The sequence below is a fragment of the Danio rerio genome, chromosome 11 (assembly GCF_049306965.1).
Source record: "Danio rerio strain Tuebingen ecotype United States chromosome 11, GRCz12tu, whole genome shotgun sequence".
NCBI classification, from domain to species: domain Eukaryota; kingdom Metazoa; phylum Chordata; class Actinopteri; order Cypriniformes; family Danionidae; genus Danio; species Danio rerio.
In genome coordinates this window covers 18,267,475-18,288,159 of record NC_133186.1, presented here as the reverse complement: position 1 = coordinate 18,288,159, position 20,685 = coordinate 18,267,475, and the positions used below count along the sequence as shown (strand labels likewise).

The following is a 20,685-nucleotide window of genomic DNA, read 5'->3' as shown; positions in this document are numbered from 1 at the left end:
TGCATACAATGTGACATGAACCTTAGCAATTTATCAAAGCTTCGTTTTATTTTCAAAAACACAAACATGCAACAGCAATAAAATGGTTGAAAAGTTTACAAAATGTCAAAATGATATGACTGAATTTAACAAAGCCTGGAATAAACGGGTAAATATGCATTACTTTACAAACTCTTACATTTATAAAAAGCATTATTTCTTTCTTAAACATATAAAAAACTCGAAATAACACGTTATCTTCTTGGTCTATGCCAGGTTGTAACAAAAATGTCAAAAATATGTTGTGGTGTTGCCACTCATGTTGTCACCCAAAAATAATCCTGTCACGATTTCATCATCCTCACGTCATTCCAAACCTACAATATGTATTTCCCTCTTCTGTGTAACACAACATATATACTATTTTATTCTAAAATACCTCAGTGTTTATGACATTCTTATTCTGGTTACCATTTTTCCTCATTTATTTTTTGTTCCACAAACAAAAAGTAAATTGTGCCAGTTTAAAACAGTATGAAGGTGAACAAATTGTATTGTATGAAATCAGCTGCATGTGGGAACTGTACAGAAAGGCAAAAACATAATGAAATAAAGGAAAAGAAAAACAAGTAAACTCAAGTTGCCATACTTCTGGCATCAGTAATGTCAAGTGTCACTTGAAACTTGTAGTGTCAAACACCTTTATTCAGCTAGTCATGTCAGGTATTATATTAGATAGTGAGTAGTCAAAACATAAGAACAATATATTAACTGTTCATTTACATGTTCTTCAAGTTGTCTGAAGTTTTATGTATGATGTGTCCAACAAACACAGGAGAGAAAATGCATAATGAATCATATTATAGCTGCCACTCGTATTCATCCGTCCAAAAGTTTGAGGATACTTTCTCTCTCCTTCAGAGCTTTCCACGCCTGATCTTTCTCTTTTTTTGTTGGAGTGCGTTTCTTTTGTCTGGCTGCCATGATGCGACGGAAGGCCTCCATAACCTCATTATCCGCCACTCGCACCCGCTGACGAAGCTCCTGCTTGCGCATCTCTTCCCGGGCCAACCTGCATGAACAAGTCAACAGTGAAAGAGTTACTAGAGAGACCACAATCTCATACAAGTGTGGGCTGTGCAGCACTCTACTGACATTGTTCAAATTATATTAAGGATGTAAATGCAGCAGCTCATGTCCATATTGACTAAATAAAAAAAGATTACAGAGTACGCCTTAGAATGAAAGACTTGGCATTTTTACAAAAGAATTATTATTTTTACTAATTCTTTCTACTACTACAAAGAAACCTTGGGTTAAGTCATTCATGTGTAAATAAATGTATAAAGTAATTAAAAATAAGTAAAATTCAGTTTTTTTCTAATGTTAAAAAAATAAAACAAATCTTTTTAAATGAATGAAATGAACGAATAGACCACATTTCATATTTTATTATAACAGTGTATATATTTAACGGCTTTATATATTATAAGGGGCTATAGTACTGACTGCAAAATAATCGAAATGTGTTGTCTTAATGCTTTTTGCTTTTTTAAAAGGTTTTCCATCAAGTTTATTTAAAAAAAAAAAAGAATGAAAATTTGCATTGCAAGTTTCAGAGTGAAGCTTTTTTTCATTTACTCAATTCTAACAATCTAAGATGTGTAAATGCATCTTTACTCTGAACCCAGCAGCAGCCCTACATGTATTTATTTAGTAAAATCACAGTTTGTAAGATTTTGCATGCTAAATAAGTATATAAATGCGACAGCACATGTTTATAATACTTATTTTACTAATTCCTTCTTCTACTACTATTAAAATCACAGTTTGTAAGATTTGGGCTCTTTTTTTAATTAACTGAAGAGGAACAGAGTTGAAAGGGGTTTTATTTTTGTGCTCCTCTCGTCTTTCACTGGTAGTAAACTAACAGTTAGAGGGGTGTGGCTAAGCATATTTCGCTCAAGGCGTCAAATCGACATTACAGAAGGACTGTCATTTCAAAGTGGAAGCAAATGATTTGGTTAAAGATTACAAAACAAACAGTACAGTGGGTATAGAAAAGAATCACCCCCCTTCAAAATAATTACATTTTGTTGCATTGTAGCCTGAAATGAAGACAGACAGAGTTTTTGTTTAATCTACCTGTGTTTACTTAGTGCAACTTATAACACCCAACCAAAAGATATAACACCAACATGTCTGAAAAAAAATCAACATATAAAAAACTAAATCAATGGGTTGGAAAAAGAATCACCCCTTGATTCAGTATTTGGTTGAATAACCTTGTGCTTTAATTACAGCCTTTAATCTGTTGGAATACGTTTCTGCTAACTTTGACTTTGAAATATTAGCCCACTCCTCTTTGCAGAACTGTTCAAGTTCAGTTAAAATGTGATGGTGTCTGTTGTGGACTGCAGTCTTCAAGTCCTTCCAAAGATTTTCAATGGGGTTTAAGTTTGGACTCTGACTTGGCCATGCCAGGACATTCACCTTTTTCTCCTTTAACCACTGTGTGTGTGGTCAGTTTTTCTGTGTGCTTTGGGTTGTTGTCATGTTGGAAGGTAAACCTTCTTCCAAATGATAACTTTCTGGCAGAGGGCAGCAGATTTTCCTCAAGAATTTGTCGGTATTTTGCCCCATCCATTTTTCCTTCTATCCTGACAAGTGCTCCAGTTCCTGCTGCAGAGAAACAGCCCCAAAACAAGATATTTCCACCTCCATGTTTTACGATAGGGACGGTGTTATTTAGATGATGAGCTGTATTGGAGTTCCGCCAGACATATCGTTTGGTGTTGAGGCCAAATAGTTCAAATTAAGTGTCATCTGACCATATTTTTTTTCCCACATGGCCACAGAATCTTCTAGTTGCGTTTTGGCAAAGCTCAGTCGTGTCTGTATGTTGCTTTTCTTGAGAAGAGGCTTTTTTCGTGCAACCCTTCCATACAAGCCACATTTGTGGAGAATTGTTTATATTGTTGTCACATGCACACAATGACCACTCTTTGACATAAATTCCTGCAACTGTTCAGAGTTGTTGTAGGCCTCTTGGTTGCCTTTCTAACCATTTTCCTCCTGGCTCTTTCATTCAATTTGGAGCGACATCCTGATCCAGGAAGGGTCTGTGTTGTACCAAATACCAGCCACTTTTAAAAAAAAAATGGACTTCACTGTGCTTCTAGGCATTGATAAAGCATTTGAATTTTTTTTGTATCCATCCCCTGACTTAAGCCTGGCCACAACTTTATCCCAGGAATCTTTTGACAATGTCTTGCCACCCATAATTGATGGTTTGCTTCAGTTGCACTACCTAGGGTTAAAATGCTACAATAAAGCTATTTTCATGCTGAGCTAATCAAATTGACCACCAATGAAAGTGAAATGGCATTGTGTGTCGTTAAGAAGGTGATTAGCTACACCTGATTGAGTTTACCAGAAATTTTTAGGAGGAGGTGATCCTTTTCACAACTGAGTGATTTTGTTTTTATGCTTGTTAATTGTTTTCTGACATGTTGGTGTTATATCTTTTACATAGATGTTACACATTGCACTGAATAATTTCACCTAGATAAAAAAAAACTGTGTCTGTCTTAATTTCAGGCTACAATGCAACAAAATCTAATTATTTAGAAGGGGGATTATTCTTTTTATACCCACTGTAGCTATGTTTCTAACCACCTATTTTTAGGCTCAAAATATTTTAAAATGAGCATAAGACATGCGAATAACTGAGTAGGACATTTTATTCAGGAAAAAATTAGCATAAACTGCGATGGAAACGCTACCAAATAAATTCTATTGTGCGCATTAAAAGTCATGCGATTTTGTTATAAGAGATTATGTGATGATGAAAACGTGTGTAAATGAACAAACCAGCTGGCTGAGCACACTGTAAAACAAAAACAAATTCAATTTTTACTGTTGATATTTGGCGAAACTTAATCAGGATGTGACAATTTTGTTGTCTTTGACTCGTTGGATGGAAACGCTGCTTTATTCGCATGTCTTTTATGTGATATTCCAGTTTTCTGCATGCATTTAATTTGCATCTTCGCATGGAAATACGGCTACTTTATTTCTCAGTGCAATTAATTTGCATTTCATGCAGATTTTAAAGTTTACTTAAACCATGAGCCGGATTACCAGATATCTCATGCCAATAACAGTCTTGATGTTGATCTGATGTGTTTCAGCAAGACTCACTTGAGCAGCTCCAGTTTGCGTGAGCGGTTGTGTGCGGTCAGTGCTTTAAGTTCAGCTTGTCTTTTCTGCAGTTCGGCCAGCACCTCATCTTCAGACTCTCCTCCGACCCCTTGCCTCTCATCAGAGTCCAGCAGCCCCTGAGACACCAGCTCTTCTCTTATACGAGCCTCCAGAGAGCGTGTGTGAGGTACACTGAACACACAAAATGCTCAATTCAGCAGAATTCGAAGACGGAGAAATAAAAGATTACTAATTGATCTAAACTAATGAGACTTTCTATATTGCAAAGTCAGCTAAATATTTGCTATGTTATATATGTTTACTTTGTGTAGCCGTTGACTAGTAGCCACCATTAGTGCTACTAAATACTAAGATGTTAAAGTAAAAATAAAAATGACACCTGATTTTATTTATTACTTCTTTAATAACTATATTTACTATTTAAATCAATTAATTGGAAGCTTACCTGAACAACTAATTGACTGATCAGTCTTAATTGGCTCTATATAGCCATAAATATATATATTTATGATGTATCCTATATTCTACTGCATTTGTGTTTGCATGAGATGTGTTCTTCTTTTCAAAAAATTGTTAAAAATATAATGAAATTTTTAGAGAGACGGTTTCTGGAGGTGTTGAAAGCTTGTGGCAAGACACTCAGCGCAAGACATAACAACCAAAAATATCCTGTAGCACTGATGCTATTCAAGGATCACATTTTACCATAACAATAGTTTAGTATTAAGTAAAGATTGTGTAATATTAAGAAGATAATAAAAATCGTACTGTATTTTCCATTAATTAATGCAGCCTTACAGTAACAGCAGTAACTTTTTCAAATAAACAAAATAGACAAGCTAATATAAATCTTATGAAAGTCAACTTTATGTTGACTAAATTCTAAAACAAAAATTATGAAAATCAAGTGACAAGACTTGTTTTTACCTGAAGGCTTTCCCCTGGCTACGAGGTGACGTACCAGCTCCATCATCCTTCCCTGGAATGTCTGGAATGGGGGAATCCTCCATAGGAGATATGATGTTCTCCTACATCACAAAAGAATATGACTGAAACACTGATATAAACCAAGCAGTCAAAAAGCTGAAAGTATTGCACTATATAATTTGCAAATGAGGAGTCGCAGACCTCAACAAGAGCTTGTAGAAGTCGCTGAGTGAGCGGACCGAAGGGGCATCCGTCCTCTGGAGACTCATGCTGAGACTCAGATTTCTTCAGGAGGGCATCTACATCTAGACACGGCAGTATAATACAAGAAAAAGAAACAGATTTAAACAGGGTTACTCTATGGGTCATGTAATACCATTGAAATTTAAAAGTTTATTCCTGACAATAAAATTCAAGGAATTTTTTTTTTTTTTTTTTTTTGTCCAGGTTATGGAATATCATAGAGTTTTGTGTTTGTCATTTAAATTGGAATTTCTGTTTATAAAAATAAAAAATATAAATGGTTTCACATGCTTTGCCTATTGTTATGGTTAGTCTTTTTCTGTGCCATTTTATTCCTTTCCCACTCATCAACCAGCAATCAAATGTATTAAACCATTATGATTTTGAACATCAAGCAGCAAAAAAGTTGTTTTGTTTTGCTACAAATGTATGGAAGTGAGTGAACATCAAGAAAAGAAACCAAATCAAGTAGAGGGTGAGTAAATAAAAACGTATAATTTTTGTATTACATATCCCTTTAAAGACAACAATTCTTTTACGGGAATCAGTTATCTTCCATACCTTTAGCATCAAGTTCAGAAAGTGGACCCATCATGCTTTTCTTCTTATCGTTGGCTCGTGCCCCTTCTCTTTGCTCTTCTAACAGGTCTTCTTGAGCCCAGCGTTGAGAATAATGTTTTCCAAGAGTTGGGATCTGCAAAGATAACAAGGTTGTGTTTAATATTAAACAACCAATGCAAAATCTAATTAACTGCCAATTCTGTGAATATCCAAAGCTATTGATGTCAAGGAAGGCTTAAAGATGTTTACCTTGTAGTACTCGGCTTCATCATCAGGGGCTTTGAGCAGCTCTTCTAGAACGCGGATCTCTTCATTTGTGATGTCAGCACAGTAAGGCTCCACCGAGGCCCAGAACCTGTTTAATACATATATAACCATACAATAACCATTCAAACAGAGTATTGTATTTTGGCTTATTATTTCTATCTCTTAGTTATGATGACATTACATAATTTTGTATATATATAAATGCTAGTATCTTGCAAAAAATTATGTAATGGCATCATAACAAATACAAAAATCAAGTTTGGAAAACTATTATGTTCAACAAATGTGTTAAAAGATTTTTTCTTCCATTAACAGCAAATATTTGGAAAAGAGTATTTTGAAAAAGATAATTTTATATACAGTAATTGCTATAAAAAGGTAGGATTGAACAATGTGGTGAAATATGTTTTTAATTTTCCAAATATATATATAAAGTATGTATCACAGACTAAGCAAATAATTTCAACAGACCTGTTGGGAGCATCATTTTTGGGATTACGGGGTATATCTTGGGGGTCCACTTCAAATTCAAAGTCCTGCACTTTGGTCTGAATGTTTTTAGACTTTGGTCTGCCAGGTCCAGGTCCCGGACCATGACTTCCTTTTACATCAAGCTTCTGTTTCTTGGGCTTGGAATGTCGAGAAGAGGCTGCAAGATCCGGATCTTTCTCTAATTTCAAAAACCTTTTGTCCCCTTTCTTGTCCTGCCAATCTGTAAGAATCTGTTCCAGAGAGAGAAAAAATAACATTAGACAAACACAACAGGTCAAAAGTTAGGGATCATTAACTGAGGGGGGTATTTTCTGCTCACAACACTGTAAAGAAAAAAAAGTTGACTCAACATTTTAGGGCAACCATTTTAAAGTGCAGTATATGGTTTGAAAGTTGAGTGAACTTAAAAAGTCCCGAAGTTTGTTGCCTCCAAATTTTTTAGTTTAGTAAACTTTTTTTTACAGTACAGGGCGATATTAATTTAACATAAATACAATACAAAAGTAAAAATGTAAAATATAGTTTCCTTTATTACAGAAATGTATATTCTCATATAGTTTATATTGTAAAATATTCTTGTAATGCAAAATGATTTTTAGCATCACTGTTTTAGTCTTCATTGTGTCAAATGATCCTAAAAAAGAAACTATTTTAATTTTCTGATTTGCTGCTCTATTATGAGCAGTCATTATTGGTGATCAGTGATTTATGATTGACAACTGGATAATCGATGTTGAAAATATGTATTTCTGCTTCATATCTTTGTGTAAATGTTTATATAGTCAGCATTTACAAGTTACAATGTTTAACTGTCCTTTGGATATGAGTCCTTGCAAACTAGTTTACTTTTGAAAGTTAATATAACAAAATATGAAGCACCTAAAACTGTATTTAACATTGATAACAATCAGAAATGTTTCTTGATCATCACAATAGAATAATTTCCAATGGATCATGTGAGACTAAAGACTGGAGTCACGCTGCTAAATATTTAACATTGAATGTAGGGCTGCACGACAATGGAAACATTTTAACATTATTAACATTTTTTTATATAATTTCACCAGATGACTTAAATAGATCTCTTTGCAAAGTCATTACTTGGGTTGATTTTGGTTTCTGGTCACCTATAATCCCGACTCAACATTGCATATCTTGTGATGTAAGACTATTGCGGACACAGCAATAATCTATTTTCATTATTCAACAGATATAATTCCTCTATTTATCGGATTATTTCTATTTTATAAGCTAAATAATTACTATTTATATGATAAATAATGATCCCGTCCATTTAAACTCAAATGACTGTTGAGAAGTCTATACACATGCACATATCAGATCACTTGCATGTTCACAACTAATTGTAAATATGTTAGTGAATTTTATTTTGCATGTTTGCACAAGTGTTATTTGGATGTTTATGCATGCATCAAGTTTATATTCATATACAAAAGTTTTTGGGCGCATATGCATACATCTAGTTTATATGTATCCGCAGTTAGTGTAGGTGTGTTTGCATTTAGCGAGTTTTGTATGTGCGCGAGTATGCATGTATCAAAGGTTATGTATATACGCAAGTTTTATATATTGTTTTATACATCCAGTAGTAAAGGTGTATACGAGTAATTCATAGATGTATATGTACCTGTGTTATGTATAAATTTATAAACAAAGTTTGATTTAAATTCTACAGCCTTAAACCTATTGACCAGTCTTGTGCATGCCCACCGGTTGAAATCTCAGTTTTTTTGGTGTTTGTTTTTTGATCAAACGAATCAAGTAATAAACGCAGTTTTTGACTCGTTATTTCGTTTTTGTTTTGTGTTTGTTTTAATACTTTGTTTTGAGTCAAAAACGGGTTAATAGATGAGCTTTTTTTGTGCTTACAGAATAAACAGAAAAACTAAATATTGACTGTTTTTCTGGTGTTTCGTTTTACAAAAAAAAAATAATAATCAAATGAACAGATGATACCAATATTCAGGGTATCTTCTATCCAATCCACATCTGTTTTCAAATTAAAAAAAGGAAAATAAAGAAAACAGACATTTTTTTTGTTTTTCGTTTACTTTATAGGTCATCTATATCTGAGCTCGTGATGTAGCCCTCAAAATAAGAGCCCTCTCTGAACCAGCACCCAGGCTTTTAATTATTATTATTTAACTATATATATATATATATATATATATATATATATATATATATATATATATATATATATATATATATATATATATATATATATATATATATATATATATATAAACTAAGCGATGCAGTAGAGCAATAGGTAGTGCAGTCGCCTCACAGCAAGAAGGTCGCTGGTTCCAGCCTCAGCTCAGTTAGCGTTTCTGTGTGGAGTTTGCATGTTCTCCCTGCGTTCGTGTGGGTTTCTTCCAGATGCTCCGGTTATCCCCCCCAGTCCAAAGACATGCAGTACAGGTGAATTGGGTAGGCTAAATTGTCCGTAGTGTATGAGTGTGTAGGGCTGATCTTAGTCACGATTATTTAGTTCATAATTGTAATCACGATTATTCAAAACGATTATCAGTTGAAGTCAAAATTTCACAAATGATGTTTAACAGAGCAAGGAATTTTAACAGTGTTTTCTAAAATATTTTTTTCCTCTAGGCTCATTTGTTTTATTTTAGCTAGAATAAATGCAGGTTTAAATATTTTGAAACCCATTTTAAGGTCAATATTATTAGCTCCCTTAAGCAAGCTATTTTTTGATTCTCTGCAGAAGAAACTACTGTTATACAATGACTTGCCTAATTACCCCATCTAAGCCTTTGAATCACACTTTAATCTGAATGCTTGTATTTTGAAAAATATCTAGAAAAATATTATGTACTGTTGTCATAGCAAAGATAAAAGAAATCAGTTAATAGAAATGAGATAACAAAACTATTACGTTCAGAAATAAGTAAAAACAACTTCTTTCCATTAAACAGAAATTGGGTAGGAAAAGGGATGCTAATAGGAGGGCTAATAATTCTGACTTGAACTACATATATACAGTTATTTTCCACCCTGTAAAGGAAAAAGAAATAAATACAATAGAATAGAAATATGAAACAAACTGTGTGTGCCGCACACACACATAAGCAGGTGGTCTTTCGCGCTTTTAAGAGCAACACATGTGTACAGCTGGAAAGATGGTGGTATATGATGCAATAATCATTTATCTAGATTTATGCTTTTTCATAATCGTTTGAAGCCAAAATCAAAACCGAAATCGGATTTTAAATGAGTTGGCTACCTGTAGATGTTGCTCGTGCACAGCCACCGATCCTATTGTATTTTATTTAAATCCACTTATTTTAAATATTCAGCGTAGCCTGCCATGGGCTAGGTCTAGAAAAAAAAATAATAATAATATATATATATAAATATATATATATATATATATATATATATATATATATATATATATATATATATATATATATATATATATATATATTTTTTTATAATAATAATAAATGATTATTAAAAAACTAAACAATAAAAACAGTAAGTGAACAATATTAAATATTATTATTATTGTTGTTGTTATTTAGGCCTTCAGTAGCACGGAAACAATCATGCAAACCAGGTGCTGCTCGTAAATGGCTGTCTTTGCTCAGCATCAGGTGCACAGCAGCAAGACGTTTGGTAGGAGAACTAAAGGCATATATTATTATTATTATTATTATTATTATTATTATTATTATTATTAATATTATTATTATTAACATTATTAATATTATCATCATTATTATTATATAGGCCTTGTTAGGAAATAATCATGCAAACTAGGTGCTGTTTGGAAATGGCTATCTTTGCTCAGCATCAGTTGCGCTGCTGCAGGACGTTTGTCAGCGAACTATGGCCTTATTTTAACGACAAATGTCTAAAAATACTGCTAATTTATGTTTTTTTTTTAATTTAGGCATACGCAAAGAATGTTGGCCTGCTAACAGATCAAATGACAGAATATGTAAACTTAGTTTATATATATGATTAAATAACAATAATTAAAAGTCTGGCTGCTGATCCACAGAGTGCTCTTATTTTGAGGGCGACGTTACGAGCTCAGATTTGGTTGACCAATCAGAGGAAAAAGGGCGTTTCAGCACCACCTACATGTGTATAAAGAATTTTGAAGTCGTTAATCCATTTTTCTACCGTAAATTAAAAAAATAAAAATCAAGTCAAAATGTCATTTTTTCGCAAATGAAAAAAAAAAGTCTTTTTCTTTTCTTTTCTTTTCTTCAGTATCCTTTTTTGTTTGAAAACGGATATGAATTGGACGGAAGATACTGATTCTGATTATACACACACCCAATTTATATATTGTGCAGCCCTAATTCAATCACAGGAAAAAAATCACTACATTCTACATTACAAAACACCTGTTTTACAATAAAACATTCTCACAAATTGTATTTCTTCTTCCATTTTATTTTTAAAAAAATAAATAAATAAATGCAGCTTTGATGAGAAGTAGAGACTTCTGTCAAAATCATTGAAAAGTCCCACTGATTCCAAACTAGTGTACGCACAAGATGTGAAAAAGACAAGTGTAAAAACAGCAGTTTTCACCTGTCTCTGTTCCTCCAGTGCTCGGAGACGTCGGCTCGCAGAGGACAAGAGTGTTTCCAGCTCCAGCTGAAGCGTGTCGAGCTCTTCAATGCCAATGCCATCATCCTCTGAGCGGCTGAGCACTGCAGTGTAGCGTGGACACACTTTCACATGGTCCACAGGTTTGAAGTCATAGTACTTTAATGGGGGGCAATCCTTCAGTTCACTCATCTCTGCATTTACAGAAATCTATATCTGTAATGAAATAATAAACAAAGTGAGGGTTAAAAAAAGTATATTCTAATTGTCTTTTTAGTGTTATTAATGAGCAGCACAAATTGTAAATGGTTTTGATCTAGTGGTAACGTTACTAGTGGACAGCTACAGAAAAACAAAACAGAGATGTGTTGTTATTTATACTGTTTGGTGTGTAACAAATCTAATCCTACATGTATTGAATTTTTCACTCTATTATGTAATAGTGATTGCCATATAAGATGATAAATGATATAACGAGCAGCCAATGTAGGCTAACGGCTACAAGCTAATTTAGCTCCATGCTGTTCAAAGCACAGGCAGCCGGTTATAGCATTTACCAGCATATTTGCGTATAGCTTTCAATGAAAAGACTTGTGCTGACAATTAAACTATATGATTAAATACGAAATAGGACGATAAACTCAACTCCTATACTGCATTAATTGATTCATAAAATAGCATTGTTTACCTCCGATGAAGGGGCAACCATTACTGACTAGACCATTATGCCAGTAGGGGGGATACAGCTCGTTGATTACATTTTAAAAACATGAATGTATATCATAAGAGCTTCAATTTGGCCGTTGCACGTTTTCTTAAAATATTGTATAGTTAAATTATTATTCGACATTCGACAAATACCGCTTCCTGTCAGTTGACATTCACAACGCAACACCGCAGTTCATTGAATGGTACATTCGATACCAAAGCGCGTCTGAATGGAAATAAATTGTATTTATTTTCAAAAAAATAATCAACTGTTCAAAGCCACAAAAGAGCTAATGTTTATTTCGGAACATTAATATTTATAGATTACACCCTGTTTGATAAACGTACAATTTATTTGACCTGTCGAGTAATTTGCCATATAAGGAAGAAAAAACGAATCTAGGAAAAACTGCTGCTGGGCTTTACCGTAATTAAACAAAAAGATTTTTCAACATTACTGTTATGTTGTTTTAGTAGCTGTATTATTTTCTTACATTATAATAGTGACAACTTTAGTTTGCATTAACATATGTTTTGTAATTTGACATCCACTCGTGTAAATTTAAACCACGCGCTTGTGAGAATTAAGCTGAATTGCTCTTTCAATAGATAAATTACGGGAGTGTGAGGACGCAATGGAGGCGTGATTCCTCATCTCCAGGCGTGGCGTGCGGACTTCCGTCTTCCTCCACAGACCTCATATAAAATGGTAAGAGATTTTCGATTCTCGAAAGTTGCAAATATTGTTTTTGATTATAGCCCAACCAATTAAATAACCCATGAAAAAGCTTTTCGGTAAAGCATTTTGCATAGAGAAACAGCTTTGATTTCTGGCTTATTTGATCGAGTGTTCTGTCCTGATTTATGCTAGCTAGCTAACGTCAGGGATTTTGCATCCTCTTTAACAGAATCAAAATAATAAATGGATTCGATTAAATACTATTTATGCTACATAAATGTTTTGTTTGATGTGGTATTTGATATGATTGTTGAAATGTATTTATAAGAATAGTTATTGACAACCTGAATTACTATCAGAAGCTCATTGTAATGACAAGCACACAACTGCTCTTCCACTCACTGACAGTCACGTTTTTGTGTATTTACTACGAGTATACGTTCATGAATAATAATAATATGGAGACAACTGTATACAACCATGTCATGTAAATTATTATAGCTCTGTATGATTAAGTATACCTGTACCTCTGTGATGAAGTCATGTTTCCTACGTTTTCATATACACTGAAGTCTTTTTATTGAACAGTAAATTTGTTTTTTTGAGCAAAACATAAAACGATAGTTCACCTCAGAAATGTACTCACTAATTATTCCCTCTGAAGTGGTTATAAACCTTTATGATTTACGTTATTATGTTAAACACTACAGATTATATTTTAAAGAAATATTAAGGAAGTCAGTGGTTACATTTCCAATATATTTCAAAATATCTTATTTTGCATTTTAGGAATATAGGTCAAACAGGTTTGGAACAAGTGAAGAATGAGTAAATGATTACATATTTTTCATTTCGGGGTGAACTATTCCTTTAAGGATGTAAATCTCTCTTAGTAATGATGTCAACTATAAATTTTGGTTTTGGTCATCATTAATTAAAATCTAACAAGTTGCTTCTGCTGTGGAATGTTGGTGCTTTTCTGATGATGTCAGTTTGACAGCTTGGGTGGAATGTGCTTAGCCACACCCCTCCGTTACCCCACCCCCTACTCAATATTCAGTTTCAGTTTTAAATTTGTCATCATTGTGAAATAAAATGTTTATGTTGGCTTTATAGCAGTTAAAGCAGTTTATACATTATCATCTAAAACTATAAAATCAGGATTCCAGTCCATTTGTTGTTGAAATGTAACAAATTAAACCACGACTTCCATGACTTTTTTTCATGACAAATTTATGGAAACATATTCATTAACTAATTAAGACATCATCAACATGTTAAGTGATATATTATGAATGTTTATAAGCCATTTTCTAGATGTTTCAATGGTTGAAAGACATTGATTTAGCAATTACTAAGGTGGTAGATGCTCATTATTGCTTGTCATTATATGGTTAAGAGTGTCATAGTTATCATATAGTGCTCAAAATTAGGAAGGGCTAGTATATTACTTATTGTTACTGCAATCATGTTGGTCTGGTAAAAGAAAGGCATATGCACCTAGGGTAACATTAAGTTGATTAAATAATGGCAGATATAAATTATATATATATATATATATATATATATATATATATATATATATATATATATATATATATATATATAATAGGAAGCTATACAATATTATATTTGTGCATATACATTAGTCAGTACTGAAGCCAAATCTGGAGCTTATCTAACAAATGATAAAGGTCTAAAAAAAAAAAAAAAAATAGAGCACCCTAATTTATGTTATAGAAAAATATTACATGCAAATTTAAAAAAAAAAAGAGATAAAAAATCAAGAGAAGCAAAAACTTGAAAAATTATGTTGAAATTTTGTAGTTTGTAATTTTTTTTTGCAATATTTTGTTTAATTGTATTATCTTTGAATTTTTAAAGATGCTTAGTGACTTAAATATTATTCTAATAAATATATTGGTTTAATAAATCTGTTTTGTTTAAATGCACCACAATACATAGCCTATATTCACTGAGAAATGGATACAATTTTCTTTTTTAAAATAGGAGTACTCAATTATACTGAGCACTGTGTATATATATTACAATAAAAAACAACATAATAAGTTTTTCTGTTAGTTAGTGAACTATTGCTTTAAAATTGACAAGGATCTGTAATAAAAGATAAATATTAAATATTCTTGTTTTAAATATACAGACGGCAACATTGCGACCCTACCTGAATGCTGTGCGCGCCACTCTTCAAGCAGCCCTGTGTCTGGAGAACTTCTCCTCTCAGGTGGTTGAGCGACACAACAAGCCTGAGGTTGAGGTTAGGTAAGGAAATCATTAATATACTCTACTATATAAGACCACAAATACTTTCTCACATTATCACTGTTTATTTACTATAGTTTAGAGAATGATAATACAAAATGACAACAAGGGCTCAACTGAACTGTGCCCGATCTTTGATCGAAAAGTACAGTATGTAGTGGATTGTTATCTACCAAAAATAATTTACACAACTGATTAAATGACAATATTTACCCAACTATCAATATTTTTCTTATATAAAGCTGAAATTCAGCATTTTCCCTGATTCACTGCAGCACCTTCTTCACTTCCTGTTGGATAGAAGTCCACCGAATGAAAAATACAATAATATTACAACAATACAATATTAAATACACTTTTGCTGTCACCACTTACCTAACTGAACTATAGTGTTCTGGATCCACTAATAAATTAAATCAGTATATCAAAAAATACCTGGTGTCTGAATTCTTCTTATTATTAATATTATTATTTGTTTTTTGGTTTAACCATATATGTGCATGTTGCTCGATACAGAAGCAGCAAAGAGCTCCTGTTGCAGCCAGTGGTCATAAGCCGAAATGACAAGGAGAAGGTCCTGATCGAGGGCTCTATAAACTCAGTCAGAGTTAGCATTGCTGTCAAGCAGGTAAGGTGATGAACTTTCAAAGACAGATGGCGAGCTTGGCATCGCCACACAATTTTCTAAAGATATTTATGGTTTTTGTAGGCTGACGAGATCGAGAAGATCCTGTGCCATAAATTTATGAGATTTATGATGATGCGAGCGGAGAACTTCTTCATCTTGAGGAGGAAACCTGTCGAGGTGAGCTCAGTTGTGAAGAACAAGCATGAAATGGAGAAATATGTCATTAAGACACTCAAAACTGCATGTCATTGTGACTATGGGGAAATGCTTCATATAGTTTGACTGTTTATATAGTTGAGACCATTAAATGGTTTAAAAATTAACCTGTAAGTTAGGGCTGTGCAATTAATCAAAAATCCGGTTTCGATTTAGGCCTCTAACGATTATTAAAAACCATTAATCGAGGTAAACGATTATTACCGCCCCCTTTCTAGTTGTAAAAATGTGTTGCACGTAAAAGCGCGAACTAAACAGGAGCATGCGGTTTTGCTTCTGACTGTGCGCACACGCTCCGCTGTAACTGTGATCTCATATAGATGCATTCCTGCGCAGATGTGCAAAACTTATCAAGACGTATATATCAGTTTATTTGAATAGTTTTATTAAATTATTTATTTCCAGTCCTGTGAGTCTTTTATCTAAAACACATTTTTTTGGGTGAGAATGCTTGCATTTTGAGTGTCATTTGTTCAAGAGAGCTGATTTGGTCCCTTAAATGTTTTAAGAGGAAATGGTTACTAAGGACTAAGACCAAGACATGACTTCTGTCATGATGTACAAGTTAAGTACTTAAAATTATTTTATGATATCGTCACTGGCAACATAAACAAACTGGAAACCTACTTTTGTTTTATTTGTGTTGATTTCAAGTGACGTGATAGGTACAGGTGTCGATTGTAAATCACGTCACTTGCATAGGAAGCATTGGTGCCTGAGCGTGCAAGCCCAAGAGGGCAAGCCTGAAGATGCAAGAGCAACTCTGTAGCCAGACTCTTCTCTATGTAGCATGTGTTTTATGGTGTGTAATGTGGACAGAGATCGTTTTTCTTGAACACAGTAGTCTGCACTGTAAAAAAAAAAAAAAAAGCTGGAGTCCACTTAATTCCTTCATGTTGACTCAACACAAATTGATTAAGTTGACTTAATTGTTTTTACATATTTAAGTGGATTAAACATGCGACTATTAAGTATTTAAAACAAAAAGAATTGTTTTGTTTCAATTAAATGTAAATACATAGTTTGAACAAGTAGCAAGTGTAATAGTTTGAGTGACGTTTTAAAGAACATGAAAGACACATTTGCTGTCAGTTTCATTGATGTCAATTTCATATCCTTGTAGTTTACATCAAAATGGTAATATCATAGCTTTGAAAAAGATGCTTTTTAAAACTCTTTTTCAAATATTAATGTTTTTGAGGAACACAGAACACTGTTGCCATGTAATTCAACAGCTAAAACACATAAAAAAAGTTGTTAGTTTTATTTCTTGTGCTACCCGCCTAAATGAAATTGAGTGTGTGAAGCGCTTGAACTGTGATGTATAAAACAAGTCTCATTTCTCCTTTTTGTGCCTTTAGGGGTATGACATCAGCTTCCTCATTACTAACTTCCACACAGAGCAGATGTATAAACACAAGCTGGTGGACTTTGTTATCCATTTCATGGAGGAGATCGATAAGGAGATCAGTGAGATGAAGCTGTCGGTCAACGCTCGCGCCCGAATTGTTGCAGAGGAATTCCTCAAGAATGTAAGTCTAATGTATTGCATGAGGGGGGAAAAAGACTTGTGTTAGGCATTTTTTAAAATATAATCATTTATTAACAACATATTTAAACCTTATTAGGTTAGAGAGAGGACGTTTTAACATGTGACAGGACATCTGACGTACAGATGCCACTGGCACATGCCACTGAGTGTAGTGACACTTCCGGTGGCACCTCCGATTTTCACTGTCATGTGTCACTCGGTAGTGGCATGTGTAGTGATCTGTGTCACTCAGTGTCGCGCTGCATGTCACTGCAATGATATCGACACCCAGCGAAGCTTAATGACACTAATCAACACGCGCAAAACCATATTTAATCATTACAGGACTTCTAACACGAGTTATTACATCGCAAGTTAGTTTATATGCTGGACTACTCCATGATGTTTTAATTTAAAAGCATTTTTTAATGTATTTGTAGCTATACTTCCGGTATTTATTGCTACTATATGTAATATTTAGTCATTTGACAGTACATGTCAGTGGATATAAAATTTATTGTGACATGCTGATCTGTTGTGCTGTATATTATTTCATCTTGGCAGTTCCTACAATATGGACCTCTCTATGTTTGTTAATTCAATAATTTATTTTTATTATATAATTTATATTATATATTTTTTATTATAATAAAATGCATGTTGTAAATACATAACATATATTCAGATAATAGGTGTCATTTGCACATGTCACAAGATCACTGACATTACTGGAATGTGTCACTAACACAAGTGGCACAATCCAGCAGGTCAAAGTGGCCACAGAGATTAAGAGAGAGTTTACATATTTCATTTCTTGCTAGCTGGGTTCAGATGTGCCTGTGAAAGACTTTCTAGCAAACTCACAAGCAGTGAACTGTGCACAGTTATCTGCTTTTTAAGTAGTTGGAGCATTTTAATTATTCATGGTCTTCTCCCTCGCCATAGTAAGCGACCGACATATAACGGATATATGATGATCGACGTCAGTAAATATATATATATATATATATATATATATATATATATATATATATATATATATACATATATATATATATATATATGATGTATGTATGTCACTCATACATGTTCTTTATATTAATTAAAAAAATGTTAAATGGACACCTTATGTATTGTTCTGTTTCAGTTCTGAGGACCCTTGTCTACATTCCTAATACCCATCAGAGATTGGTGTTGCTTCGGTTCTTGTGGACAAAAACATTCAGAGTTTTTTAAAGTCTCCACAGAGCAAAGGGGAAAGAGTTTATTATTTGGCAATCAAGCAAGAAGATCTACAGGAACAAGCGGCCAGTCCTGCAGCACTATACACAGTCCCCTTTGCCTCCTGTTCAAGGTGCTCCTTGTGCCCATGGATATTATACATTTAGTCAAGAATTTATTACTCTCATTTTCTGTTGTTAGGGGGAAAAAAGAAAACACAGTCAAGGCAGGTCCTTAATAGTATTACCTGTAATTAATATTGATGGGCACAGGAATCTTGTTATTGGACTGTATTTGTTTTCTGTTGTCTTTTATATACATGTACTCATGTGCTTAATTTTGTTATAACAGGGAAAAATAATCAAGTCAATGTAAAAGAGATCATGAGAGAAAAAGAAGAAAATGTGTTTATATTTTGGCACTGCTCACTCCAATATGATGATAACTATAGAAAAAAAGCTGCATAAAACATATTAACAATAAATTCAATAAAAATATATTGTGCTTTCGGTATCTCTTGAGATTTATTTCCATGTTCCATGCACTTTTTATTTTTTATTTTGCTCATTTGATTTTTTTCTGTGATTGTGCTTTCCATCCTGTGATATGAATTAATCCTTGCACAGTCTTTATATTTATCAGTATTTTTTTTTCTGATACAGGCCATCTGAAACATGTATTGAGCCAACTTATCACATTGCCAGGTCAATTGTGTAACTCATGCAGTCTGCGCATAAAAGTTGATGAGAATCGTAAAGCTAGACAGACTGTAGAAGGGCGTATCGATGCTCAAATGCTTAGTAATCAATAGAGCAATCATTTTGTGATTCGTCATTATGACTTGAATAGATGTTTAACACTGGATATCAATATAGGCCAGTCAATTTCCGGTAATCTGACTGTGATAATGGTTTGTTATCATGTTAATTGCACAAGAGAGAACGTAATAACAGCACAATCATTCATAATGTGAGATGTAAAATATTAAGAGTTGTTTTAAATTTGCAGGATACATGTAAATGCCATTCTGCATGGCTAAACAAAGCAGTCTGACCTTGCTAAAGTGTGTATTGGGTGTACTCATTTATGCTGAGCACTGTATGCGAGTTCTATAAAGGTGTCCAGGTTTAGACTGGTGCTGTAAAATCAGTCTGCTGCAACTGATGCTACTGCTGTTGTTAATCTAATGTACAAAAAAAAAAAAACCCAGGGGTTGCAATCCAATGGAAAAATGTGAAGTTTCACAAACTAATTTCGAGAGGAGCTCGTGATATTTTTGAGCATTATTGTCTTCTCATCTGTAATCAGTAATAATCCAATCAGAGTGATCCAAGCTTGCTGTAAATTGATAGTTTTTTCCCTACTGCTCTATCTTCGTTTTGGAAGAATTTTCCCTTCCACCCCAACTCCTCCTTTTCCTCACTTTTTTAAGGGGGAGCTCTCGAGACCTACCTGATCTCGGATCGTCTTATGTTTATTGACCTGGCGGGAGCCTTGGGCTCAAGTATCTCCGAGCTCAGGGTTCTCTCCTGGGACAGCATGCTATAAACGCTAAGCATATCTAAGTAGGAACTCTTAAAAGATGTTTTCGTGATGCCCCCACTTTGGGAACCACTGGTCTAATTATTAAACAACAGTGTGGTGACAAAAATACACAAATACATACACTGTATTTTAAAAGAACTTAGAACAGTAGTAAAACTGATAAGTACAAGTATTTTGTTACTGGTACTACTTTGATGTTACTTTACATCTGCTTTCTGTTAAGGTGGAAATCATTTTAAAATTGTGTACAAGACTTGATCTGGATCATAAGTACACACTAGAGATCTGCTTCTTCACTGGCCCTTTTTAAAACTGCTCTCAAATTTGTTAAAGTAAAAATCCATTTTAAAGTTAACATAAATTAATTCCATAAAGTTACTTTACAAAAAGTTACTTCATTAAAAACACTTTTATTAAGATGTATTTTTCTCACATCGTCTCGCTCTATTATATGTTGTCATGTGCACAGTAGAAAACAATATTCCCTGTCCAGAAGTTCTTTGCTTTCAACAATAAAATGTTATACATAAATATATGGAAAAAATAAATACATATAAATATCCCTTTACACTACCT

General features: G+C 33.5%; 2 protein-coding genes across 4 annotated transcripts; one reads left to right on the top strand and one right to left on the bottom strand.

Annotated features, from left to right (window-relative positions):
* Positions 1-27: 27 nt before the first annotated feature.
* On the bottom strand, positions 28-12,028 carry tada3l (transcriptional adaptor 3 (NGG1 homolog, yeast)-like). 3 transcript variants are annotated; one of them, NM_199926.1, is given in 9 exon segments: positions 28-1,051; positions 4,183-4,374; positions 5,131-5,231; positions 5,332-5,435; positions 5,935-6,067; positions 6,184-6,289; positions 6,673-6,923; positions 11,284-11,517; positions 11,990-12,028. In NM_199926.1, coding segments are annotated over 8 exon segments (1,290 nt in total). In that variant the 5' UTR covers positions 11,494-11,517; positions 11,990-12,028; the 3' UTR covers positions 28-858.
* Positions 12,029-12,689: 661 nt separating this feature from the next.
* arpc4l (actin related protein 2/3 complex, subunit 4, like) lies at positions 12,690-19,071 on the top strand. The gene is given in 6 exon segments (NM_001003762.1): positions 12,690-12,718; positions 14,850-14,968; positions 15,485-15,596; positions 15,678-15,773; positions 17,174-17,344; positions 18,491-19,071. Coding segments are annotated over 6 exon segments (507 nt in total). The 5' UTR covers positions 12,690-12,715; the 3' UTR covers positions 18,497-19,071.
* Positions 19,072-20,685: the final 1,614 nt, after the last annotated feature.